The sequence below is a fragment of the Pelobates fuscus genome, chromosome 4, assembly GCF_036172605.1.
Source record: "Pelobates fuscus isolate aPelFus1 chromosome 4, aPelFus1.pri, whole genome shotgun sequence".
NCBI classification, from domain to species: Eukaryota; Metazoa; Chordata; class Amphibia; order Anura; family Pelobatidae; genus Pelobates; species Pelobates fuscus.
In genome coordinates this window covers 370783588-370811128 of record NC_086320.1, presented here as the reverse complement: position 1 = coordinate 370811128, position 27541 = coordinate 370783588, and the positions used below count along the sequence as shown (strand labels likewise).

Here is a 27541-nt window from a genome sequence, read left to right as displayed (position 1 = left end):
TAGTGAATTAAAAAAAACAATTGTAAAATGTAAGAAAAATATTGAAAATTCTTCGGTTCAGTTGCCTTTTTCGCGTTAGTGTTCAATTTACTACAATTTGGTGTACATTGAGGCAATGTTTAAAAAGTTCTCTAGCTGTCAAACGTATCTATATTATGTCAAATTTAGACGTTAGCGTTCTCGGCATCATGGGTATTGTAGTTTCTTTGTTTATGCCACCCTTGGTTGAGGATATGAGGCACTATTACCAGACACATTAATCATAGATTTCATTTCTCTTAGGACTGAAAACCATTGTCGGTGCACTTATACAGTCTGTGAGGAAACTTGCCGATGTAATGATCCTGACCGTTTTCTGCCTGAGCGTCTTTGCTCTCATTGGGCTCCAGCTTTTTATGGGACATTTAAAACAGAAGTGTGTTCGAGACTTTGAATTCTTTAACGATTCCATGTCGGGCACTTTGGAATGGGGTAATGATACATGGGAATCCTATGAAACGTTCATCGCAGATGAAAGTAAGTTTATTTAAAACAATATTATTTATCTTTTCTATATTCGTGCAAAAGAATTTCTTTATTTTTTTTTTAAAAGTTTTTTTTTAAATAATGACGTAATGCATTATATGAAGACTCATACCTTGTCTGTGTTTGCTCAAGGGGCAAAAAAAAACAAGCAAACAAAAAAACAACAAAAAACTTGTTTTAATGATCACATTATTATCATCATAATCATGTTATAGATCAGTCATACCATCTAGAGTACCAGGCTGAGACATAAGGCATTTGCAGCTAAATTCCCTTAGCTGTATATCAGGCAAGTCTGGTTTTGCATCCCAACTGCTTGTACGCACAGAATTCTCAGGTGTACCAGCCTTCCCCAAAAATCCAGTTTTAGGTTACTTGTTCCATGATTTGGAGGACAGACTAGATATTCAGGAAATCTGTTCTCCCTCCCTCTGCACTAAATGAAAATGTAATTACTATGTAGTAAAATGAAATCTATGAAAATTCATCTAAAACGGAAACCATGTTTTCAGGATAATCTCCCATCGTAGCCCTGATGTTCGTTTATCATTTTATTAGACTTTTATAAGTGTATTTATCTGCTGTGTGTCTGAGCAGGGTCAGAACTAGAGGCTGATGGGGCAGTGGGTCTAAAAAGTAATGACGTGCCCCCCACCCCAAAAAACAAAATGTATACCTTCCACCAGAAAGGACCATGGGGCAATTTCCAATTCCGCCCCACCAACAAGCCATCTGTCTTCAGGGCTTAACTATATCATTGTTTGCTGTAATCAGGTACAGCATGGCCGTGTTAGGTTGAGCTAGAAATCTTACATAAGTCTGGAGTTCAGATGAAATGAACAAAGCGTTTATCAAATGATATATGCAGATGACTTTATTTTATTACTATATTATATTTATTTTATTATTTAGTTTATTAGTAACACTTCCAGTTGCTGCCGACGTCCGTTTGGAGATTGAGTGTGTTGTGCATTCCTTGTATGTTGTTGCGTTTCAAAGAATACAATCTCAATGTGTTGAAAGCCCTTGGATTCCAATGTTATTCCTTACAAATATCCCAAGCATGTCCACCTTACTTACACAATCTCTGTAATCACACTTCCTGCCAAACTGGGCTTTCCGCTAATTCAAGACTGGCTGATAGAATTTCTACTAAAATTCACAGAATGCTCAGCAACTAACGATTCAGACGTACGTATCGTACTAGGCCAAGAGCCATAGGCGTGCGCAGCCTGTTGCATTAGGGTGTGCACCCTAAAGCACAAACACACACGCCGCGTGTATATGTATTTTTATATACACATACACATACATATACATACATACATACACACACACACACATATACATATATACAAATACAAATATACGTAGGTGCAGTGTGTGTGATTGTGAGCGGTGCAGTGTGTGTGATTGTGAGCGGTGCAGTGTGTGTGTGATTGTGAGTGGTGCAGCGTGTAAGGGGTGCAGTGTGTGTGATTGCGAGGGGTACAGTGTGTGTAATTGTAAGGGGTACAGTTTGTGTAATTGTGAGGGATTCAGTGTGTGTGGGGTACAATGTGTATGATTGTGAGGGGTGCACTGTGTGGGCGACAGGGGTTAGGAGGGGCAGCGACAGGGGTTGGGGGGGTAAAGGGACAGGAGGTAGGGGGGTGAAGGGGCAGTGACAGGCGGTAGCGGGGGTAGACGGTTAGTGACAGGGGTTAGGGGGGTAGAGGGGTAGTGACAGGGGTTAGGGGGGTAGAGGGGTAGTGACAGGGGTTAGAGGGGTAGTGACAGGGGTTAGGGGGGTAGTGACAGGAGTTAGGGGGGTAGAGGGGCAGTGACAGGGGGTGGGGGGGAGTGGAGAGGCAGTGACAGAGGTTGGGGGGGTGGAGAGGCAGTGACATGGGTTAGAGGGGGTAGAGGGGCAGTGACAGGGGTTAGGGGGTAGTGACAGGGTTTAGAGGGGTAGTGACAGGGGTTAGGAGGGTAGAGGGGTAGTGACAGGGGGTGGGTGAGTGGAGGGGCAGTAACAGGAGTTAAGGGGGGGTGGAGAGGCAGTGACATGGGTTAGGGGGGCAAAGGGGCAGTGACAGGGGTTAGGGGGGGTAGAGTGGTAGTGACAGGGGTTGGGGGGTAGAGGGGTAGTGACAGGGGTTGGGGGTAGAGGGGCAGTGACAGGGGTTTGGGGGGTAGTGACAGGGGTTGGGGTAGAGAGGTAGTGACAGGGGATGAGGGGGTAGTGACAGGAGTTAGGTGTGTAGAGGGGTAGTGACAGGGGTTATGGGGGGTAGTGACAGGGGTTAGAGACAGGGGTTAGGGGGTAGTGACAGGGGTTGGGGGGTAGAGAGCTAGTGACAGGGGATGAGGGGGTAGTGACAGGAGTTAGGGGGGTAGAGGGGCAGTGACAGGGGTTAGGGGGGTAGAGGGGCAGTGACAGGGCTTATGGGGGTAGTGACAGGGGTTAGGGTGGTAGAGGGGTAGTGACAGGGGTTAGGGGGGTAGTGACAGGGGTTAGAGGGGTAGTGACAGGGGATAGGGGGTAGTGACAGGGGTTAGGGGGTAGAGGGGTAGTGACAGGGGTTATAGGGCTAGTGACAGGGGTTAGAGGGCTAGTGACAGGGGTTAGAGGGCTAGTGACAGGGGTTAGAGGGCTAGTGACAGGGGTTAGGGGGGTAGTGACAGGGGTTAGGGGGTTAGAGGGGTAGTGACAGGGGTTAGGGGGGTAGTGACAGGGGTTAGGGGGTTAGAGGGGTAGTGACAGGGGTTAGGGGGTTAGAGGGGTAGTGACAGGGGTTAGGGGGGTAGTAACAGGAGTTAGCGCGTAGTGACGGGTTAGGGGGGTAGAGGTGTAGTGACAGGGGTTATGGGAGTAGTGACAGGGGGTAGAGGGGTAGTGACAGGGGTTAGGGGGTAGTGACAGGGGTTAGAGGGCTAGTGACAGGGGTTAGGGGGGTAGTGACAGGGGTTAGAGGGGTAGTGGCAGGGGTTAGATGGGTAGTGACAGGGGTTAGAGGGGTAGTGACAGGGGTTAGAGGGGTAGTGACAGGGGTTAGAGGGGTAGTGACAGGGGTTAGGGGGTTAGTGACAGGGGTTAGGGGGTAGTGACAGGGGTTAGGGGGTAGTGACAGGGGTTAGGGGGGTAGTGACAGGGGTTAGAGGGGTAGTGACAGGGGTTAGAGGGGTAGTGGCAGGGGTTAGAGGGGTAGTGGCAGGGGTTAGAGGGGTAGTGACAGGGGTTAGGGGGTTAGAGGGGTAGTGGCAGGGGTTAGAGGGGTAGTGGCAGGGGTTAGAGGGGTAGTGACAGGGGTTAGGGGGTTAGAGGGGTAGTGACAGGGGTTAGTGACAGGGGTTAGGGGGTAGTGACAGGGGTTAGGGGGGTATGGGGGCAGAGGCAGGGTGGGGGGGGGCAGTGAGTGACAGGGGTTAGAGGGCTAGGGACAGGGGTTAGGGGGGGTATGGGTGCAGAGGCAGGGTGGGGGGGCAGTGAGTGACAGGGGGCAGAGGGGGGTTTAAATACCTGCCCTGGTGGTCCAGTGGGCGCCCTCTCTCTTCAGTCTGCAGCTCCGCCGGGAGTGAGCTGCAGACCACATGGTGAGTCTCGCGATCTCCAGTCAGAGCGTTGCCGCGGCAACGCTCTGACATACTGGAGATCGCGAGACACCTCAGTCTGCAGCTCACTCCCGGCGGAGCTGCAGACTCAGGATTAGGGCAGACGGACAGGAGGGGCCTCGCACCCGGCGGCATTGTGGGCAAGCCGATGGGCCCCCTCCTGTGTCGGGTCCTCGGTCATAGACCGAGGACCCGACATGTTAGTCTGCCCAGAGGTAGTGCAGCACAGGGGTGTGATTAGGGTGTGCCCAGGCACACCCGGCACACCCCGTGCGCACGCCTATGCCAAGAGCTGTGTGTTTTACGCAAAACTCCCATGTGGCTTAGACTGCAACTTACCACAACCGGTGGGGTGTACTCTCTACACAACTCGTTCTAACTCTGTTTATTGATTAGAATGCCTAAAATAACCTATTGTTACTTTATGGTGTCCTTGTAAACGCTATTTAACATTAATAGAGGCTGCAAGGTTAAACTCATGAAATTTTTATTAAAAAAAAAAATTACACCTTCCAAACTTTCAGTATTGAGAAAAGTGGGGGGGAGGTCTGCTCAATCAAACAACGCCAATACCCATTTGATGATAATTTTTTATTTATTTTTGCAGTGCATATGAGTAGTACAAACAAGCCTGAGGTACCCCAACGGCAATCCTCAGGCTTCGCAGAATATTAGTTAATGCATGCACAGTTTTTATATTATGAACAGGAGATAAACAGGGTAGTACCATTCCCAGGTAGGTCTATATAGCTTGAAATCAGGATACAGGCTAGGTGCGGGCATATGGACTCAAATATCAGAAAATAATACAAGCTTGTGTCGGGATTAAACATGCTAGACTCGCATTGATGGCAGTCATCCTATATGGGTTGCTATGCAATAACCTGTGTAAGTAAGTTGGGTAGTTAGGAGACCCGTCTATTAGGTACTACAGGAGGTACTTTATGGTACATTCAAGTGATAGTCACATGCATATCTCAAAACGTCAAGGGTTAATTAAACTTGCTTAAGGTCAGGATGTCGGTGTATGAGTAAGTGCTTTTCGTCATAAAACAGAGTGTAGACCAACTTAGTAGTTATGGTAGCTTGAAGAAAAGAAATGCTGGTCACATGTGGGGCTATGCATATAATATAACAGGCTTAATGTCCACCGGAGTTTACTTTGGGGAAGTCTCGCTGTCCCACGGGTCCAGCGTCAGCGGGCTGCTAGTGGCGGCATGCTTTCCGGCCTGCTGGATCTTCGTCTCTCAGTTGCTGGTGCCTCCGACCTGGATTTGATAAGAGCTGAGTCTCGATGGGAGGACGGGTCTGGTGCATATTACACCGCCAGCCCAGGGCTCTGCATGAGCTGACCGCTTGCACCCTCGGTTCCGGTACCTTATATGGCCGGCAACGGGATTCCCGGTATGTATGTTCCCTCCAGGTGGTGGGCTGCGGTTCAAGGGATGTCCTCAAGGGATGTCCACGACCAGGCCCAAATGTTAGGTATGGTGGCTGAACAATGCAGGCGGCAGTTGAAGAAGCTCCTGCAGGAGTCCCCGAAGTTGAGGTTGGGTGTCTCTAGATACGCTGCTGATTGTGTATAGCGTGAGTTCATGCCTGATGTGGGTCTTGGAGCCACCATGTTGGCAGTGGAGCACAACAAGTGCCTAGGGGGTGAGTGGCTGATCTTCAGTCCCCTCCGGTGGGGGCCGGGATAGCCCCCCTGGCCTGTGGCGGGGGGGGGGGGGGGGAGGACTGGGGTCTGTGAGGTGTGTCACAGGGCTGCAGTGTGGCTTTGAGATTTACGGGCAGGGCAGCGGCCATCCGTCCCGCTCCTCTTCCGATTAGGCCGCAGGTTCCAAAGCTTTGTACCACAGGGTTGATGATAATTTTATCTCTCTGTGTTTGTAAAGGAATAACACACAATTTTATTGTAAACCCTCAAAAATATATACTAAAAGTGTTCCCTAAACAAAGGGAACATCAATATCGGTTACCTACCAAAAAAAGAATTATAAAATATAAACTCTTATTTAGACATGCCTTTAAAAAAAAGCAAATAATGTAATTAAATCATAAAGTGGAAGTAACACACATACACTAAATAATGTGAACAACTAACTAGTGCAGTGGTTCCCAACCCAGTCCTCAAGTACACCCTGCCTGTCCAGGATTTAGGGATTACCAAGTTGTGTCTAAGGTGTTTAAAAAAAGAAAAACACAAAATACCCCAAACACTTTAAACACAACAGGGTAATCCCTAAATCCTGGACTGGTTGCGGTACTTGAGGACTGGGTTGGGAACCCCTAAACTAGTGAATAGTGTTAGTGAGAATAAAACTCTCTGCTTACAAAGACTTATTTCAGGAAGTCACCACTATATGATCTCTGACTCGCTCCTTCCTACTCTTGCAAACGGTTTCTTAATGTCCATGTATGTAAAGAGACTCGTAACTTTACACTATTCATATTGTAGCGTACACATTACATCCCTTAGCTGTACATTATCAAATGTATTTACTAAAATGTGAATTGTTGGGAATTCAAAGACCCAAATCTCTGAACTACAAATATAGTTGGCTTTGAGGAATTTTCCAATTTAACCATTCCTCCTAATATTTGGTATTCTTTTTGAAATCACTGTGAGTTTCTGACAAGTTATGCTTTAGTGAATAACCCTCATCCATCCCAACTCCCTTTCTATTATAAGCCTATGGGCAGTCCTCGAGAAATCGATGGCATTAGCATGTCAAACCGAATTTCGGATTTCTTTTACTTAATGAGCTAAGTGTTCCAGAATTTGTTGTAATAATGTACTTTTTTGATATTTAAACTTCATTGAGAATTTACGTTATCAACATCGTCACAATATGATGAAAATAAGATTTGTTCAATATAAGCCGCGATTAATCCTGCTCTGCCAATGATAGCAAAAAAGACAAAACAGTAAAAACAGAAAGGACAATTCGAAATAGGGAAGGGGATGGATTAACTAGGGTAGAGAGACACAGGAGTGGAAAACAGGAGATAACAGGATTCATCCAAGTTGAGAGACCTGAAGAGAGATACGATTGGGTAGAAGAAAGTAACAAGATTTTGGGGTATTGAAAAAGGAATGGGGTAATTCGAAGGAAAAGAGTTGAGCAGGGAGTAGAATGGGGTTGGTGCTATTACAACCAAGGGCTCCTTATTTACTAACCATCTTATGGTATCAATATTCAATTCTCAGATCAACCGATTGTAGTGAAGTAAAACCCGAAGAGCGAAATCAAGGCAAAAATAGCGAAATCAAAGCAAAAATTGCGGTCTTGGAAAAATTCTCCAACTCTGATTTAATCACAGCTTGTTTTTCTATTTAGCCTGAATTTTACAAGTCAGTTTTCAATTCAGAACCCCAAAGTCTTTGCCAAGTTTGGACTGTGGCCCGCATAGACCGAATTTTGAAAGCTCTGTCTTTGGCTAACTCTTAAATGGCCCAGTAGATCTGTTTTATGTGCATAATGAGTACATTTGTGCAAATCAAGCACACGAAGGAAGACAAACACACAGGCCGTGCCTCGCTTAGTGCTTAGCAATAAACAAGCTAATTGCTTAATTATATTGTAATTATTGAGATTCTAAAACACTGGCAGAGTAATTACTAATGGCTCCCAAGTTCCATGTTCTGCAGCCCCAGATCTTTTAATAACCAGTAGATTATGTATCGCTTTTGAAAGCGAACCATTTGGTTAAAATAGCCTATTAACCCTTTGAGAGAGTTCTATTTACACAATGCAACATTGTGTTTGTGTTTCCCCATGTGTATGATATCCAAACAGAGAGCTGCAAGGCCCAGGATCGATAGAAGGGAGCAAGCTTTGAGGAATACTTTGTATCCGTTTGATTTGGCCTTTGTCTTTCTCTCTGATTGCTTCTCATTGTGAGCTGTACTTCTGTCTCGGCTAAATCTCCCTCCAGACAGCACTGCATGTCCCAACAGAGATTGCTTTACAAGCACAGTATAATAGAGGGCAAGGTATACAGATGAGATCTCTATTACTTATCAAGCTGTTCTATCAGCTACTGTATATGTAATCACATTGCTGCTGCTTGGTCTGATACATCAGTCAGTTGGTTCTTGCACATGATGGATCGAGGCATGCACTAACCACTGTCAGTCTGAAAAGCTTCCTGCCTTAGTACAGGCATTACCCCAATCTCGGGTCCTCTGGAATTCTTGGACACGGAGAGCTTCTGTAAACTGGTGGCCAGTACATGCAGAATTCATATGCAACAGGGAGGACACCAATTTTAATGTATTTATTTTTTATACCAAAGTGGATCCAGAGGGCTGTTCCTTGATTAGTTCTTTTTTTCCACCATACAGCATATGATTCCTACATACGGTAGAGTTGCATGTGACACCTTCCATCCATCATGGGCAAGCTATATCTTCCCAGTAAAACATCATGCATCTGCTGTGTCTTTCAAATCTCTCACAAACATTCTGCAGTGAACTAACAACTGAATCGCACCATCAGCTATTTTGACCAAAATTTTTGCAGTTTAGTTCCTGGGTTCTATACAACTCACGTCTGACCTCCGCAGCAACAAAGAATTTTCTAGTAAATGTATTGCTTAAACGTTATTTCACTGTACAATTTGACCTCTAGTTTGCCTAGTATAAGTATACAGAGACATATTTTCTATAAAGTGTCACCAACTTACATTAGACACTTTTTTTTTTAGGAACCACACAAGCATTTCTATAACAGCTTTTGCTTCCAAAAACACATTAAATAAAGCACATTTAGAAAGATCAAACTCAATTATTTGTGGAACCTACAGTTTCAATTTACAAGTAAAATCTTTAATCCCCACGAGGCAATTTAAGTGGAGATTGCTATGTACAAGCTAAGGCTTTCATTATTTACTTTGTCTTGTTTATTTTTTAATATATATTTTTATTTTTGTATTTATTTATCAAAGCAAAACAGGTGTTGTTTAGGGTGCAAAGTACTAATTGTTGAGAGACATTCTGCTGGTTTCCAAGGTAATTGCTGCTTAATTAGCACATTTCCTCGGAATAATACCTGTTTTTGCCTTAATATGTCTTTTTTATTTTTTATCTACCGAATCTTTCCGTATAATATTTCACATCTTTATTGTTCTTACTGTAAAGGACCCTTTCCTCTTCTGTAAGTGAAAATGTCTTTCTTCCAGTCTCCACGGGTGACCTTTTGTCTGTTGTATATTCCTTCTAATGAACAGGTTAGCACACAGCAGTTTGTACTGACCTTGTATATATTTGTGCTATCGTATCCACTCTAAAGAAAACAAATGCAGTTTTTCTAGTCTTTCGTTATAACTAATGTTTTCCATCCCCCTTATTAATTTTGTAGCTTGCCTCTATGCTTTTTTCTAGTTCTTCAATACAATTGGTGCCAAGAATTCCACCCCAAATATAGGGTGGGGTCTTAACATTAATGTATAAAGAGTCAAAATTGTATTTTGATCACGTGAAGCAATACCAGTTTTTATACACAAAAACACCTTATCAGCTTTGCAACGGCAGTTTGGCATTGCATACTGTTGACTAGTTTTTCCTTATAATTGTTCCCAAGTCCTTTTCATTTAATGCTATCCCTAACTCAAACCCATTTAATGTATAAGAGATGTCAGGGTTCTTTATTCCAAAATGCATAACATTACATTTATCTATATCTCCCCCTATTGTGATTGCCATTCACACTGACTGTGGCATTAGGACAAGTCAGACATTTTACTATATTATTCATTTTTTTCTGTTAAAAATGTCTTTATAAATAAAAATTGTAAAAGACAACAAAACAAAACTTAGAATTATATCTAAATACGCCCCAGATAAAGAAAACAGATGTTGGAGATGCAATCACCATATAGGAGATTTTCTTCATATATGGTGGGAGAACTTCCCTATCAAACTTTTTTGGAATATGATTGAAATTAAGATTTTAACAGTAACTAGCACTTCCTTTTCTTCCGGTGCTGACCTTGTTTTATTACAGCTTAATGTAAAACAAATCTTTGGTAGCTATACTCCTTTAGTAACTCATATACTGGTAGCTGCAAAAATGATGATAGCTAGATATTGGAAAGTACCAGATACCCCTATCTGACTTATGGTGAAGGAGCAAATTAAATACCAACTAAAGATGGAAAGGGGCGTTATGAGAGATTTGTACGACACGATGAATGTATGGTTAGCACAAATAGAACAAGTTTAGAGGATACTTGCCTTAAAGATTCTCTCTCCCAGTTATGAAAACAATGTCTAGTGTATGTGTTTAGCTTATAGTGAAGGCAAGACTGTTAAGGTTCTCCAGGATTTTCCCTCCCCGAATAGGGCCTTGCCCAACATCGGATGAAACCGATGATACAGTTTGGTCGTCTTGTGCTGTTACGTATGGCCTATGTTAGTTTTGTAGCTTGTCTGCGTGTATACTTCTTGCAATATGGTTGTAATGTATTTTCTACTGATTTATCAATGCTATACATGTATAGAAATTGTAACAACGGTTATTTAAGGATCACTGTATAAGTCTTGCGGAAAGAACAGTAAATTAAAAAAATAAAATAAACATTGAAAAAAATAAAAAATAAAAAAATAAACTTAGAATTTTGCCATAATGTTTTCCTCTTGATGCTGACACCCTGTAATGAAAACAAAATCTGTTTTTTTTTTACTAATAATAATTATTATAGTACATTATTAATTCCACAATTGTGTTCTAAATTTTTCAACATAATGCAAACACAAAATTAATAATGACTTTACTAATGATTTTTTTTTAAAACACCAATTTTACGTTAACAATTTAATGCTCAGACTATGTTAATATTTATAATATATATTTTTTAAAATCCACTTTTTAATTATTTTTTTTTGTATAAATTTATTCTCAAATTTTGGGTTAAAATTTTCTACTTTATTGTGAAATTGTCACAAGTTACTGCTCAATAAGTAAGCAAATGAGTAATGCGTGGAGGGTCTCCTGTTTGTATCATTCGTTGGCCCAGTTTAAAACCTCCGATTTCCAGTCCCTTTGTTATGGGCTATGTCTTGCTCACTCCCTTTGGCGAGAGTGACAGCCTCTTGCATATTAGTGTCAGTTGAATCTTTAACGTTGGTCCCTGCAGAGTGCATTCTGCTACGTGTTAGCAGCTGAACAGTTTTCCTGATCTGCCTTGCATGACAGATTGTCTGCACTCCTAAACAGGCAGAACTGTGTTCTCTTCACTGCAATTTAATAAGGGAAGCATAGCGCCACGTCCTCTGGGGGTGCCAGTGACTTGTGTTCCCACTACAAGTCTGTTTCCTATTTAAATCTGTGAGTCAGTTTATTTGCAGTTCCTAAGCTTTCTCTTCCCCAGAAATCCTTAATAAATAGACTGCTTGTATCTAACTGCGCTATTAAACAATGAAATGAAACCGCCTGACGAGACATGTCTAAAATGACCGGATTAAGGAGGACCGTCACTTTAAAATGAGTTTAGATAAATCGACAGAGCAAGGAAAACGATCAGAATGTTCTATGTCGCTTTATAAAGAATGAGGGAATTGTGAACTGAGTTATGAACTGACAGCATTTATATTAAAATAGCAGAGGGAAAAAAAATGAATGAATCTTAGTTAAATTTGATTATTTTGACTCTAATGGCTATTTTGGTCTAAATTAGGAATGCTCGTGTCCAGGTAGAATTGTAAGAGCCAGCTTGCTGGACGTATGGGAAACCGAAAGACACAATATTCATTAATTAATGGATTTTATACTAAGGCAGCACTTTACATGTAATGCCCTGTGTACTTGATGAATGGAAAAATGTCCAGGACATTTTGGTGGATCTGACAAATCGTGCCGCAGGCATTGAGCTTTGCTCGGATATAAATGACTAACCACAGGTAGCTCAGTCTTAATGATGGAAATTGGTGAACATACCTTTAAGCATAAATATGCAAAAAATCAAGCTTTTTGGGACCCTCAAGTTGTGGAATCGATCACCTTTTATCCAGATTTCTGCTTCTAATTCATAATAAATAAGTCTCATATGCAAATATTTTTTTATATTATAATTCTTTAAATCGGCTACTGTGTCTGGAGTCCCCTGGTACCATCGTTCCATTCAGCATTAAACCGCTTTTAATGTTTCAATGCTTAACAAGATCTCCCAGTAGCCCATCCCCTCTGTGCTGCTTGGGCTAATGATGAAGTATTAGTCCGAGCAGCAATGGGTGGCTGTGATTGGATGAGAGTGTCAGCTGACCTGGTTTAGCCTATCACAGCCGACCGTTGCTGATATGAATTGGTATGGCCAGAAAGAAGTGTGTAATCTCTGCCTTAGCCAGACCTCAAGTGGGAGCCGGGTTGTGGGTTGTCAGGGACCCTCATTCAATGTTAAACTGCTCGAAAATGAAGGGGCATTGCCAGGGGACTCCAGACTCTATAACTATTTCAATGAGATTAAATGGCTATAGTGCCTTCAGTGACCCACTCCTGTAACTGTAAAGGAGGAATATTGCCCAGAGGACAGGCAATCAGGTGCAAAAACCAGAGCCTTCAGGTTATTTCTGGAAAGTAGCAAGGTATGGCGATCGTCTTCCCTGCTCTACCAAGCTGCCTTGTAGTGAGAACCTGCATCTGATATGATATGACAGACTATTAGTAAAGTGATTAAGCAGGTGTAGTGAGTTTTTTACGCACCCCCATCATGCAGAGTAAATAGAGTCGAGATATGTGTACAGGCACCTCCAGCAGGCACTCCTGTCACTCCCCCACCCTGCTGCTAAATACAGGGTTTCCAAAGCCTAAAACAAGATCACATGTAAAATGCTAATATATCTCAATCCAATAAAGAAATACCTAATGGCTGTGCCCGCAGCATAGCATCCTGCGATTTGGAACGCAGAGATAAGACTTATCCTAAATCATTTCTCGCACATGTCTTTCAGCCTGCGTCTTTTATAGACGTCTCGCTGTTACAGGCTCCCATCTGCTCTCCAGGATAACGTATAATAGTTCAGTGAATGGGTAACTGCGGACTGGTAGCTTCAATCAATTCATTTCTTGGAAAAGTCAACCTGTTGAGTTTTTACAGGGGGCAGTGTGTCTGCTGTCTAAAAAGTGTATTGCTGCTCCAGGGTTGTTGATGTCTTTGCTATGTAACATAGAAACGTAGAATTTGACGACAGATAAGGGCCAATTGGCACATCTTGTCTGCCCTTTTTCCCATCCGCTTTAAAAACTGCATCCTTTAAATATACTGCTTTATTTAAAGAGGCATTTTCCAACCCCCTTTCTTTGTCCTGGTTCAGTAGAAATCAAAGGGACACTTCAAGCACCATAACAACAGCAACGTCAGGTTGTGGTTATTGTTTATTAAAACTATGGCTGGAATCAGTCGGATTTTCATAAATCCTTTCCCGAAAACAACTCTCTGCTTGGGATATCATAAAGCCGCAATCCACTGCTATTGAAACATTTTGGAAGGATAATGGAGGCAGTGAACTTCAGGCTATTAAATCCCAAGCGGAGAGCTTAGGTTTACAGTTTTGGGAAACATGGTTTAACAAAAAAACTGCAGAGGCTGTCCCTGTCCCATCCCCTATGATACGTTGCAGTGGTTATGGTGCTCTGAGTGTCCTCCCCAATGTCATGACCCCTATTTAAAAAAAAAAAGAAAGAAGAAGAAGAAATCATCCTTAATAATAATAAAGTAATCCAGGACAAATTTCTCACGGTATTTCTATCCCCACTAATGTCGGTATTACATACGTAGTTACATAGTTACATACATAGTTACATTGTTACATAGCTGAAAAGAGACTTGCGTCCATCAAGTTCAGCCTTCCTCACATTAGTTTTTTGTAGTTGATCCAAAAGAAGGCAAAAAAAAAAAACAGTTTGAAGCAATTCCTTCTTGACCCCAGAATAGCAGTCAGATTAATCCTTGGATCAAGCAGCTATTACCCTACATTGAAGAATTATATTCTATTTTTGAAAGTATGCATCTAGTAGCTGTTTGTTATGATTGATGACTTTTGTTCAATCAAATGCTTCTCGCAGAGAAACAATTATTGAATCTGTTTTAGTGTGAGGCCCCAAGTGACTGTTCGTCTGACAATCACTAAAGGCGCAGGACAGGGATTACTAAATGTAAAAAATAAGCTTTCTCATTTTTAGTATTGCAGAGCCACCATCTATGTTTCAAAATCACAACATTAAGAAGATCATGGAATTAAAGGAACCATCCAGACCCCTAAACCATTGTAGTTTGCTAAAGTGCTTTATGTGTATAGAGTGTGTTCTCTTTTTTTGCAAGTTACAAAAAGTGCAGATTTCAATAGAAATTGGCACTTTTATAAAATAACAAGGTGACACCCTCTAGCTGTCAGTCAAACAAACGGTCTGTTACTTCCTGGTTTGTTTAGCTTTGTTGCACTAAACTCAAGAAGCAGCAATTGCCCAGAGCACCTGCCTTGCAAAGGCTTCTCATTGAGCTGTGATTGGACAGCCACGGCAAGTCTGGGCGGGGTTAGAAGGGGAGGGCTTGTAAAGGCTGCAGACAAGAGATCTGTAGCTGTTTTAGATGTACCCCAGTCAAAACAAAACACATTGTTTAACCCCTTAAGGACGGAGGACGGTTCAGGACCGTCATCGGCATTTTTGCGTTGCCGACCGGTGACGGTCCTGAACCGTCCTAACCGTCCAATGTACTTACCCGATCGCCGTCGTTCCCCCGGCGGCGATCGGCGGTGCTCCCGGTGTGGGGAGACTGCCTGCAGCCCAGACAGTCTCCCCATGGCGGTTTAGGACCCCTGTGGCCATGTGATCGCCCAACAGGGCGACCACATGGTCCCAATAGGTGTCCTAGTCTCTGCCTGCAGGGGGACTGTCTGTGCTGACAGGCAGTCTCCCTGCAAGTGTAAAATCAAAAAAAATTTAAGTGAAAGTTAATAAAAAAAATATTATTATATATGTGTATATATATATATATATATATATATGATATATAGACATATATTATACCTATATAATATATGTCTATATATCATATATATCTAATGTCATGCTAAGTGTATTTTTATATTAATATGTACATATATTAATATAAAAATACACTTAGAGAAATAGACGAAAAATTTGAGTAGAGAGTGATTGTCAGGTTGCCATAAACTTATTGGGGGGTAACCCCTATGGAAAGTAGAAATAGTAGAAGGATGTACTAGTTAACCAGAAAGGAGGAATCCTTTCTGGTTAACTAGTACATCCTTCTACTATTTCTAAAAATACACTTATAATTAAATTACACACGTATATATATAATATATATAATAACTATATATATTGTATATATATATATTATAAAATACGAATAATAAGTAATTTAAATTAAATTAAAAAAATTAAAAATAATAATAAAAATTAAAAAAAATATATATCTATACAAAATTTTATTCTAACTGTATTTTGATATTAATATATATATATTTATATCAAAATACACTTAGAATGAAATTGTATATATATCTATGTATATATAAATAAATAAAAAGAATGCAAACTATTCATATGTCCATATACAAAATTACATAAATAATTATATAAATATACACGTAGACTTCAAATATATAAATATGCATATATATTTAAATTCTACGTGCGTATTTATGTAATATTTTTACATAATTAAGTTATTTTATTGATTGCAATTTAAGGGACCTGCCTGCCAACCCAGGCCGAAAGTCCAGAGAATTTAATTTGCTATCACTGTATTTTACCCTGTAACGTTCTACGACACCCTAAAACCTGTACATGGGGGTACTGTTTTACTCGGGAGACTTCGCTGAACACAAATATTAGTGATTCAAAACAGTAAAACATATCACAGCGATGATATTGTCAGTGAAAGTGACTTTTTTTGCATTTTTCACACACAAACAGCACTTTTACTGATTATATAATTGTTGTGATACATTTTCCAGTTTTGAAACACTAATATTTGTGTTCAGCAAAGTCTCCTGAGTAGAACAGGACCCCCCATGTACAGGTTTTATAGCGTTTTTGAAAGTTACAGGGTCAAATATATGGGTCAAATATTTTTACATTGAAAATGGCCAGGTTGGTTACGTTGCCTTTGAGAGCGTATGGTAGCCCAGGAATGAGAATTACCCCCATGATAGCATACCATTTGCAAAAGAAGACAACCCAAGGTATTGCAAATGGGGTATGTCCAGTCTTTTTTAGTAACCACTTAGTCACAAACACTGGCCAAAATTAGCGTTCAATTTAGTTTTTTACTTTTTTCACACACAAACAAATATGAACGCTAACTTTGGCCAGTGTTTGCGACTAAGTGGCTACTAAAAAAGTCTGGACATACCCCATATTAAATACCCTGGATTGTCTACTTTTAAAAAAATATGTACATGTGGGGTGGTATTCAGAGATTTATGACAGATAATAGTGTTACAATGTCACTATTGATACATTTTAAAAATGTATGTTTTGAAACCGCAATATCCTACTTGTACTTATAGCCCTATAACATGCAAAAAAATAGCAAAAAGCATGTAAACACTGGGTATTTTTGAACTCAGGACAACATTTTGAATCTATTTAGCAGTTTTTTTCATTCGCTTTTGTAGATGAGTAAAAGATTTTTCACATAAAAATCAAAATTTTTTTCATTTTTTTTAAATTAAATTACATGAGATTATATAAATAATGGTATGTAAAGAAAGCCCCTTTTGTCCTGAAAAAAAACAATATATAATTTGTATGGAAACAGTAAATGAGAGAGCGGAAAATTACAGCTAAACACAAACACCACAAAAGTGTCAAAAAGATGCCTGGTCGCAAATGTACAACATCGCAAAAAAAGTCTGGTCCTTAAGGGGTTAATACATGGATTTTTTCGTGTATATTGTTTATATTTGGGCAGTGGAGCATTCCCTCAAAGCAGACAACTGCAAACTGAAGTTCCAGCCTGCAATATGTATGTCCTGATGCTTCTTCGTGTAAATGTTATCTGCACTTTGGGGAAAGCATGGCATGGTCAACAGAAATCTACCTCAGTCCATCGCCCAATCGCTAACTTTAATAAAGATAACATAACTGAAAATCAACATATTTTTGACATCTTTGTGTTAATTCAATTCTTTCTTGATGCAAATTTTCCTTGTTACATAAATTAAATTACATAAATCCCATTTTCATTGTTACACGAACGTTCGTTAATTAAGGCTGCATATTCCCAATCAAGCTTGTTTATTTCAAGTTCGGAATGCTGTGATATCCTTATAGAATATACTGAACTCTGCCGCTTCAGCCCGCTCCATTTATACACCCACGACTTGAATTGCCTCTTCAACGTAGTCACTTATACACTTGCATGCGCCTTTTTTTTTTATACTCGTATATGTAGTGTTACATTATTAAACTAGAAAAAAAAAATGTCATCAGTTGTTACAGCTGTGGTTTAATTGTAGATACAGAGAGTCAATTTATGTAGGCGTCAAAGGATCCTCTTAAAAATAAAAAATCCCCCATTTCCTCCATTTTGTTGTCGTGCGTGCTGCTTTCTTGAACTGAGGAATTCAGAGTAGTGATGCAGGCAGGACTTGTCTTGGCACATTGTTTGGAGAGCTTCATACACCACTTGACATTTGACATTTGCTCATGGTCTTCACCCGTGTGTGACGCTTGACTCAGATACAGCAGCACTATGGTTGATTAGTAAGTTGGAAGCAAAACAGATTCTGTACACTGTGATCCGTGCCTAAATAGAGAACACACAGCCACAGAAATATCTGTCTTTTCCATTATCGCTCCCTCGCTGACTGCTGCCCCGTCTCTGTCAGAAAATTCCTCGGCAGCGATAAAGCCCTGTGCTGTGTTACATGTTGATCCTGTCAACATACTGACACCCTGTAGGAGCCCAGCTCTACGCGCGCTCATCCTATCTGGAAACAAAAGTGAGAGAAAATCATGTGTTCAGAAGTCCCATCCCAGCCACAGCCGTGTATGTTTTGACACAGGGGCCTCTGGCGTGTTTGATTCCCAGAAAAGCCAGTGCTTACGCTGCCTCTCTAAGCCTAACGTGGCGCTGCCTCACTAACTGTAACGTGACACTGCCTCACTAAGCCTAACGTGGCATTGCTTCTTCACTAAGCCTAACGTGGCACTGCCTCACTAAGCCTAATGTTGCGCTGCCCCACTAAGCCTAACGTGGCTCTGACTCACTAAGCCTAACGTGGCTCTGCCTCACTAAGCCTAACATGGCACTGCCTCACTAAGCCTAAAGTGGCACTGCCTCACTAAGCCTAACGTGGCACTGCCTCACTAAGCCTAACATGGCTCTGCCTCACTAAGCCTAACGTGGCTCTGCCCCACTAAGCCTAACGTGGCACTGCCTCACTAAGCCTAACGTGGCTCTGCCTCACTAAGCCTAACGTGGCTCTGCCTCACTAAGCCTAACGTGGCACTGCCTCACTAAGCCTAACGTGGCACTGCCTCACTAAGCCTAACGTGGCACTGCCTCACTAAGCCTAACGTGGCACTGCCTCACTAAGCCTAACGTGGCACTGCCTCACTAAGCCTAACGTGGCTCTGCCTCACTAAGCCTAAAGTGGCACTGCCTCCATAAGCCTAACGTGGCACTGCCTCACTAAGCCTAAAGTGGCACTGCCTCCATAAGCCTAAAGTGGCACTGCCTCCATAAGCCGTGGTTAAGATGTGGTTGGCTCGAAAGGTTTGGGTGCTCCTGTCTGGCACGGACATTGTAGTGAATGCCAGGAGCGTTGGTGATAAAAAAAAAATGTATGATTCACGACACTGGATTTTCATTAAAGGAAAACTTGTGTGTCTCAAACAGGGTAACTTGGAAATCTTGGTTTTATAGAGCAGGGATAGTCACTACTAGAGGTGAGGATTGACTGCTACTCCTAGCCCGGTGATGGAGTACGTCTGGGGTGTTACTCCCTTACTACAAGAGGGAATGAAGCCATAATGTGCCCTTAGGTAGCCAGCTAGGGCCCCGGGGTTAGACAGGGGCCTGGGCCAACTAGCTGTGTCCCCACCCTTATTCACCACTCTCAGCAGCTGATTGATGGTTAATTGCTGCCATACAGTGTGCCCTCTCTCTGTGTTATACAGTAAACCCAGGATACAATATTAAAGGGCCTGTTTGTTGCTGTGACAGTGGCCGCCATTGTACATACTACATACAGCAGGCTGGCCTCTCTCCCAGTGTGATACAATCTCCAGCCTCTCCGAAGAGATACAGCCTGCAGCCTCTCTCCCAATGGGATACAGCCTCTCTCCCAAATGGTATACAGCCTCCAGTCACTTTCCCGTGGAATACAACCTCCAGCCTCACTCCCAGTGGAATAATAAAGGGCCTGTGTGGTGCTGTGGCAGATGCAGCAATTGTACATACTACATACAGCAGACTGGCCTCTCTCCAAGTGGTATACAATCTCCAGCCTTTCTTACAAACTGATACAATCTTCAGCATCTCACCCAAAGGGAAACAACCTTTGTCCCAATGGGATACAGCCTCTAGCCTCTCTACCAGTAAGATAAAACTTCCAGCCTCTCTCCCAATGGAATACAGCCTCCAGCCTCTCTCCCAGTGGGATACAGCCTCCAGCCTCTCTCCCAGTGGGATACAGCCTCCAGCTTCTCTCCCAGAGGGATACAGCCTCCTGCCTCTCTCCCAGTGGGATACAGCCTCCAGCCTCTCTCCCAGAGGGATCCAGCCTCCGGCCTCTCTCCCAGTGGGATACAGCCTCCGGCCTCTCTCCCAGTGGGATACAGCCTTCAGCCTCTCTCCCAGTGGGATACAGCCTCCAGCCTCTCTCCCAGCGGGATACAGCCTCCAGCCTCTTTCCCAGTGGGATACAGCCTCCAGCCTCTCTCCCAGTGAGATACAGCCTCCAGCCTCTCTCCCAGAGGGATACAGCCTCCGGCCTCTCTCCCAGTGGGATACAGCCTTCAGCCTCTCACCCAGTGGGATACAGCCTCCGGCCTCTCTCCCAGTGGGATACAGCCTCCGGCCTCTCTCACAAAGTATTACAGCCTACAGCCTGTCCTAGTAGGATACAGCAGAAAGCCTCCAAGTCCAACATTGATCTATCAGTCACCAGCCATAAAGAGATTTGTTAAATTCACTACCCCTATAGTAAATGTAGAGGTTGGGCCCTAAACTGGTAACCTTTGTGAGACCCTGTGAAGCCCTCACTACTCCAGGAAGGTGCTCCAGCCTGAACTTGTAGGTGACACATTCTCCCTGACCCAGCAGGTTATGACTGTCAGTATGACTCTTCTGAGAACGATGTGGGCCAGAACTGCCTTTTAATAGCCGGTCTGACTGGGAGGAGATATTAGGAAAGACTAGTAAAAAAAAAACCTATGGTGTCTCTTTCGTGGTCAGAGAGACACCTCAAGAATATAGTATCAAATCAGGTCAGCTTAGCCCTAGGGTGCCTTTCTGTGTGTATATTACATGATTTGCCAGCGATGTCAATGGGCAGATAATATTACCAAATACTGTATGTCATAGGGTGACGTCACACTGGGCAATAAAAAACACCATATATAACAGAACACTGTGAAATGAGGGCCTAGCGTGTCCCAGGCTGCCTGAAATTGATGGGAATTACACTCCCAAACCGAACCTGCAAATCACAGACTATGAGAACCCCTACCAATTTCTGGCACTCCCAAACATGTATGTCCTGAGCTGCACTACCAAGGAAGAAAATATGACTATTAAATAGGTGTGTGTGTGTCCTTATTTGTACCCGTGTGTGTCTGTATATGTTCACGTCAATGTGTGCATGTGTCTCGTGTTGCTTTCCACATTAAGATGCAAAGAAACATATCTGGCTTTCCAGCTGTTTTTTTTTTTTTATAACATTCAATAATTTTATTATTTTTTACATTTTTTAAAAACAAATTTTACATAAAACATTTTATAAAAATTACGTAAGATTTTAAAAAAAATGCTTTGGGGGTAAATAATTATATTTTGAGGGTTCTGGAGACATCAATAAACTATCTGATTCCCAGTCTCATGTTTTGTGATGTTTCCCGAACCTTTAAAGGCATTATTTTCCATAATATCTATCTATGTGAATATACAGTATATTTGTCGGTTTCTAATAAACATTATCTCTCTCTGCTAATACCTCGCTATGGTGTATTGCGAATTGCTTCAGATGACTGGCTGGGACAGACTAGGAAGTAGACATTTTATTTAATAATGGTATGACACATAGTCCACTTACATCCGGCCGTGTCTTATCCCAGTCTGGTTATTAGGATGCAATGGGAATTAATTCTGGATTAGCTGTAGGAATGTGGAGGAGTAAGAAATACATTCAAACATACAAAGGGGTTTATTCGCTAAACCGTGGAAATAAAAAAGAATGTGAACATTTTAATTATTTTAATGCATTGCCTATGACAAGGATAGGCAACCTTCGGCAGATGTTGTGGACTACATCCCCCATAATGCTCTTACACCCATAATGCTGGCAAAGCATCATGGTAGGTGCAGTCCAAAACATTTGGAGTGCCGGAGATTGCCTATGCCTGGCCTTTGATATAATAAATTAAAATAGGGCATCATTTTAAAAGATTTCTTCACTGATTTTGATGCTGACCATAACAGAGTATGTCTGCAGCTTCGGGACCAATCCACCAGACTAGAAGGAATATTCACCAATCATATCTATTTGGGCGTTTTTTATTGCAACCTATATTTTTGACTCTATGCAGTCTCCCATGCAAATGCAATGCAAAGATTTCGCTGAAGTCGCTGAAATAAATAGTTTGTGTACACTAGGAAATTGTATGTCAATCTGCTACATTTATAATAATAATAATAATAATAATAATACAAATAATAGGCGATTGAACTGGAAATTGATCAGATGCCAAAATGGAAATTGGGTTGGCCTGAAATTTGCAATTCACTTGTCTTTTCTTCAAATGTCTTGATTTTTTAAATAACTCCAGGTACCTTAGGGACCAAAGAAGCAACAAATGATGGAGAAATTGCACAGCAGAGTAAAATGAATAAATAATAAAATTAATGAATAAATACATTTGAGATAGTTTTTTCTAATTTTCTAGTGCGATAGCTCTGCGGTTAATGCTCCTTCTGCTTAATCTCAGACTTCTCCTCCTGATGAATCCCATCATCCTTCCAAGGTCAATGAAATAGATGCCATGAATTTGGGTACCAGTAAATCTTGGCCTCAGGACCTTCATGAAAACGAGTGAACGCTAAATGTACCGTTCCCAGCTTAAAACAATGATTGCTTTATAATTATTCTTTGGCTGGCTGCAGGTGATGGGTGGCACTTCTAATCCAGCAACAGGTGGACGCTCTTTGACTTTTCCTGCAAGACCACTCATGCTGTAAAATGCGCCAGTGCTATCTTAAAATTGATTTTTCGACAGCTCGTGCAGCTTTTTAACATACATCTATTTTCTTAGCCTTTGCTCGCTAACGCATGTTTGCATTGCTAAACAAATAGGACCGTGTGATTACACATCATTGCCATTGACTGGTGATTGCCTCTGTGAGGTAACCAGGCAATGCTGATGATGAAGTCGTGCCTCGCACAGAGATGGCCTGCTGGCAGTTGTGACCGTCCTGTTTTTCCAGTTCGGATTAAAGTATTACGCTCTCCAGGGAGCATCACTTCCGATTTATCACAAGTAAAAGAGCCATGGCTTACCATAGTATCACATTACAGATCGCTCTCAGTCTGACAGAGACTTATAGCAGCAAATCCAGGAATACAATAAACAGCAATTATTATCCTTCGCTGTCTTCGCATTGCATGTTAACTCGTTAAGTGTTACAGAGAACGCCAGCTCGTTCCAAAAGCAATTTGGAACAGAGAGCGCTAATTTAGGAATGTCAAATGCCAGTGGTAGAGGGTCTCACACGCACCGGGATATTCCGATAATACCTAGCGCATTAATCAGTCTTACATAGTGTTAACTATTTAATGACCTCTTAATTAGAGACGTGCTAAGACGAGAGCCAAAGATTGGCAGGATGTGGTTAAGTACGTGTGAAAAAAGATCTAGAATCTGTTCAATCATGTACAGCCCCCATGGCTTTTGAAGAGTTAAAATGCGCCAAATGATCTATTAGAGCAGCTACAAACATGTTTTTTGGTTGTTTTTTTTTTTGTAACATTTTCTTTCTCTTTTTTGTGTAATAACAAAGGTTAATGTTATAGGACACGATAAATGGAGGGAAATAAATGTACATTGTTAAGGGAGTCCACCGTTAACCCTTGAGGAAAACTGAACTAAATGTATAAATACATGAATACAGTATAAATCTGATTGTGCTTTATGTTATGTTTAGCATAGAGTTGATTGCTGGAGGTTTGCCTTTTATTAAGATTCTCTGCAAACAAAATGTACAACTGATTCTTTGTTTCTCTTCTTCTTTTGTTTCTTCAAAGCAAACGTCTTTCATAAGATTGGTACAAAACAACCCTTACTATGTGGGAACAGCAGCGACGCTGGGTACGTTCATTTATGTTTATATTTCTATTTCCACCATTGCACAGGGATTCCAGATAATATACATATCTTAATAAATCACTTGTTTCTTCACTACATAGTGAGTTAAGCTGAAACAAACCAAATTCTGGCAGTGTTATTCAACCATCAAACTCAGACGTGACAGTCATGATTATATTAAAGAGACACTCCACTGCCCCCGAATACAAAATAAATAAAATCAGACATGCAGTGCAACAAATGATAGAACAAGATGCACTGAGAAAGGGCTTGGTGCCTGAAACGTTTGCCAAATATCTTCAATAAATGTGGTAGCACTTGTTGCACAGCATACTGGAGCGCTTCCCTCTTTTTTGTATTTCTGATTTTGTGTACCCACTGATAGAGCCATAGTGTGGGGGGATGGGAGCACCTCGGAGACTCTCTTGATTATTGCATTGTGTAAAATGTTTGTTGACATCTAGGTAGCCTCAGCCTCATGTTTAGTATATGTGATTACAACATAAATAAAAATCACTGTTTAGTATATATACCCCAAACGAAAACATGCACACAATAAATTATAATTTTTTTTCCATTGGAGTTATATCTAAAAACAACTTGTAAAACCTGCTTTCTTTGCAGTCCCTCCCGTTCTAACCCCGCCCAGTCCAATCACAGATTTCCCAGTGCAGCTCAATGAGAAGTCTCTGCAAGGCAGGTGCTCTGGGCAATTGCTGGCTCTTGAGTTTAGCTCCACTGAGCTAACCAAACCAGGAAGTAACAGGAATAGTTGTCTGCTTGACAGGGGGTGTAACAAAGTTAATTTATAAATTTGTCAATTTCTGTTGAAATCTGCACTTTTTGTAAAGTGAAAAAAAGAGGACACACTCTTCCCACATAAAGCGTTTCAGCAAACGAAAGTCTGGAGTGTGCTTTTAATGTCATTGTTGTGCCTGTTCAATATATCACTTATATAAGGCTTTGCAAAGTATTCAAATAAAAGCTTTCCACATGATAAATTAGACTATTACACGTGAAAACTGTGTACACGTTGAGGTTATACTGAGCAGATCTCTAAAAATGGAACAATGAGTTTGGACATACCATTGGTTGCCGTGGTGATTGCTCAATGTTTAGAACTTCAGGATTGCTCATTACACTCGATGCACCAAGTTAAGTGTTCCAAGTTAAGTGGTCAGTCACTTTGAATCTAGACCAGGCTTCCCCAAACTCCAGCCCTCCAGATGTTGCTGAACTACAGAAAACACAGGATTATTCACTAAAATATGAATTGTTGGAACAGTGAATTAATAAAGAATTTAAGCAAAAATAGCTAAACTGAAATAAACATTTTAAATTTGCATCAAATTCACTTTGAATAGAAATTTTGAATAATTGAAATTTTAGTAAAATTAATTCTTGGATCTAAAAAAATAGACATTTTTTTGAGTATGCATAAGGCAAACCTGATAAAAAAAATCCCAACTTTTCACAAACCAACATACCCCAAACAAACCATTTAGAATCCGATGTCATCATGTGGACGGCCATGTTTGAGTGAATGATTTTTTTTATTCGACTGACAGGCAGAGCATTGTAAAGCAGACTCTCAGGCTCTTAAATGTATAGATGAATATCGAATATTGTGATTGTCAGAGTTGATGACGTTTGATACGCGAACTTCACAGTTCTGTGTCAAAACAAATGTACATTTAATAGAACCTTAGTGATGTCAGTCAATGTACATCTATATCTAATGAGCCATCTTTCCACAATCTGCTTAATACTTTTTATAACAAATCAATTCGATATCATTTTAGTGTTAAAGGTTTTACCCTTTGTGCTTAAGAAATATATGTTTGTAAAATTCTTTTTAATTAATACATAGTTCTAATGGGTTCTAGATTGATTATTGGCAAGCCGTGTTTCAAAATTGTAAATATTTTTTAGATTAGTGAGACATAATTTTATTTAAATATTTGGATATTTTAATTTTACCCCTCCATCTTGTGTTCTTTTGATCCTGTTATCGCGAGAGACATTTAGGTCACAGGTAAACATTAAGAGGAGATAGTGGCACAGAGACCAGAAAAGACAAAGGTTACATTTAAAAAGACTTTATTCCAATACAATTATCTCTGGTTGCAGTGAACATACTCAGATATAAAGAGAGAGGGAAAAGGGAACCTAGTAAAATATTCAACCATGATAAAACCAAAATATTGCTTCAAAGTTAATATCGATATACATTTTGTAAACATTAACCATCCAGACTTAAATATCTAGATCAGTTAGACCTTTGTTCTTGGTGTAGTTATGGTCGTATCAGTCCAGGCTGTAGTATGCGTTATCAAGAGTCCAGATCTCGTTGACAGTGCAGGATATTTAATAGGAGACGAGAGGTAGATTTAGTGTAAGAGTTTTGGTCCTGAATAATTCCTGCGCATGGCTCTGTGCCACTTAGATGTGCCCGTTTTTTATTGAGTTGGTTTCTGAGTTGAGTTCCCATGAATAGCTGGTGTCTTCATTAACCCAAATAAATCAAATTAATACAAAACGCCAAACTTTCAGTAATTCCTGCTGTAGATTAAAAGGTAACTATAAAAGTGATATTAAGGCTTTTAGAAGTAAAATTAAAAACAGCTTTTTGGAATATCCATATTTCGTAGATTTTTTTTTTCTTTTCAAACTCCCCCAGCCTCATCTTAGTGGTTAGGTAGGTACTGGGCAACCTACATTATCCTTATGGACTCTGATGAAGAAATACAAATTAATCAGCGTAGTATAAAATGTGAAAATGGTAGCATCCACATTTTAACTTGCATGTGTCCCTCTTCTTCTTGGTCAACTTTGTAAAATGTTTCTCCTTGACAAGCAAAGGCAGACCTTAACAGAAATATACAAGCAGGGACAGTGTGTTCAATCCCTAAATTCTGGCAAAGTCACACTCAGACACAAAGCTACAAGAAGAAACAACGCTGACAAGGCTCTGATACACAGTGACAGGAAGAGACAAGTTCAGATGCTCAACTACACATGGAGAAAGGCTCAGACACACAGCCACATGCTGAAATAGGCTCAGACGCATATAGTTACAGGAATAGGCAATTCCAGACATACAGCTACAAGCAGAGACAGGCCCAAACACACAATTACAAGCAGAGACAGGCCCAAACACAAAGTTACAAGCAGTGACAGGCTCAGACACAAAGCTACAAGTAGAGGCAGACTCAGACACAAAGCTACATGCAGAGACAGGCCTAAACACATAGCTACAAGCAGAGACAGGCTCTGACACATAGCTACAAGCAGAGACAGGCTCAGACACATAGCTACAAGCAGAGACAGGCCGAAACACATAGCTACAATACAAGCAGTGACAGGCCCAGGCATATAGCTACAAGCAGAGACAGGCTCCGACACATAGCTACAAGCAGAGACAGGCCGAAACACATAGCTACAATACAAGCAGTGACAGGCCCAGGCATATAGCTACAAGCAGAGACAGGCTCCGACACATAGCTACAAGCAGAGACAGGCCGAAACACATAGCTACAATACAAGCAGTGACAGGCCCAGGCATATAGCTACAAGCAGAGACAGGCTCCGACACATAGCTACAAGCAGAGACAGGCTCCGACACATAGCTACAATACAAGCAGTGACAGGCCCAGGCATATAGCTACAAGCAGAGACAGGCTCCGACACATAGCTACAAGCAGAGACAGGCCGAAACACATAGCTACAATACAAGCAGTGACAGGCCCAGGCATATAGCTACAAGCAGAGACAGGCTCCGACACATAGCTACAAGCAGAGACAGGCCGAAACACATAGCTACAATACAAGCAGTGACAGGCCCAGGCATATAGCTACAAGCAGAG

The 27541-nt window shown here is 41.3% G+C and overlaps 1 protein-coding gene across 3 annotated transcripts in view; it reads left to right on the top strand.

Moving 5' to 3' along the window:
- Window positions 1–27541, top strand: part of LOC134609180 (sodium channel protein type 4 subunit alpha-like) — a 362813-nt gene that overhangs the window by 105346 nt on the left and 229926 nt on the right. For all 3 annotated transcript variants that reach the window (XM_063452713.1, XM_063452712.1, XM_063452711.1), the window contains 2 exons: window positions 283–516; window positions 23615–23678. In XM_063452713.1, the coding sequence (XP_063308783.1) occupies window positions 283–516; window positions 23615–23678 (298 nt within the window). The remainder of the gene's footprint in view (window positions 1–282; window positions 517–23614; window positions 23679–27541) is intronic.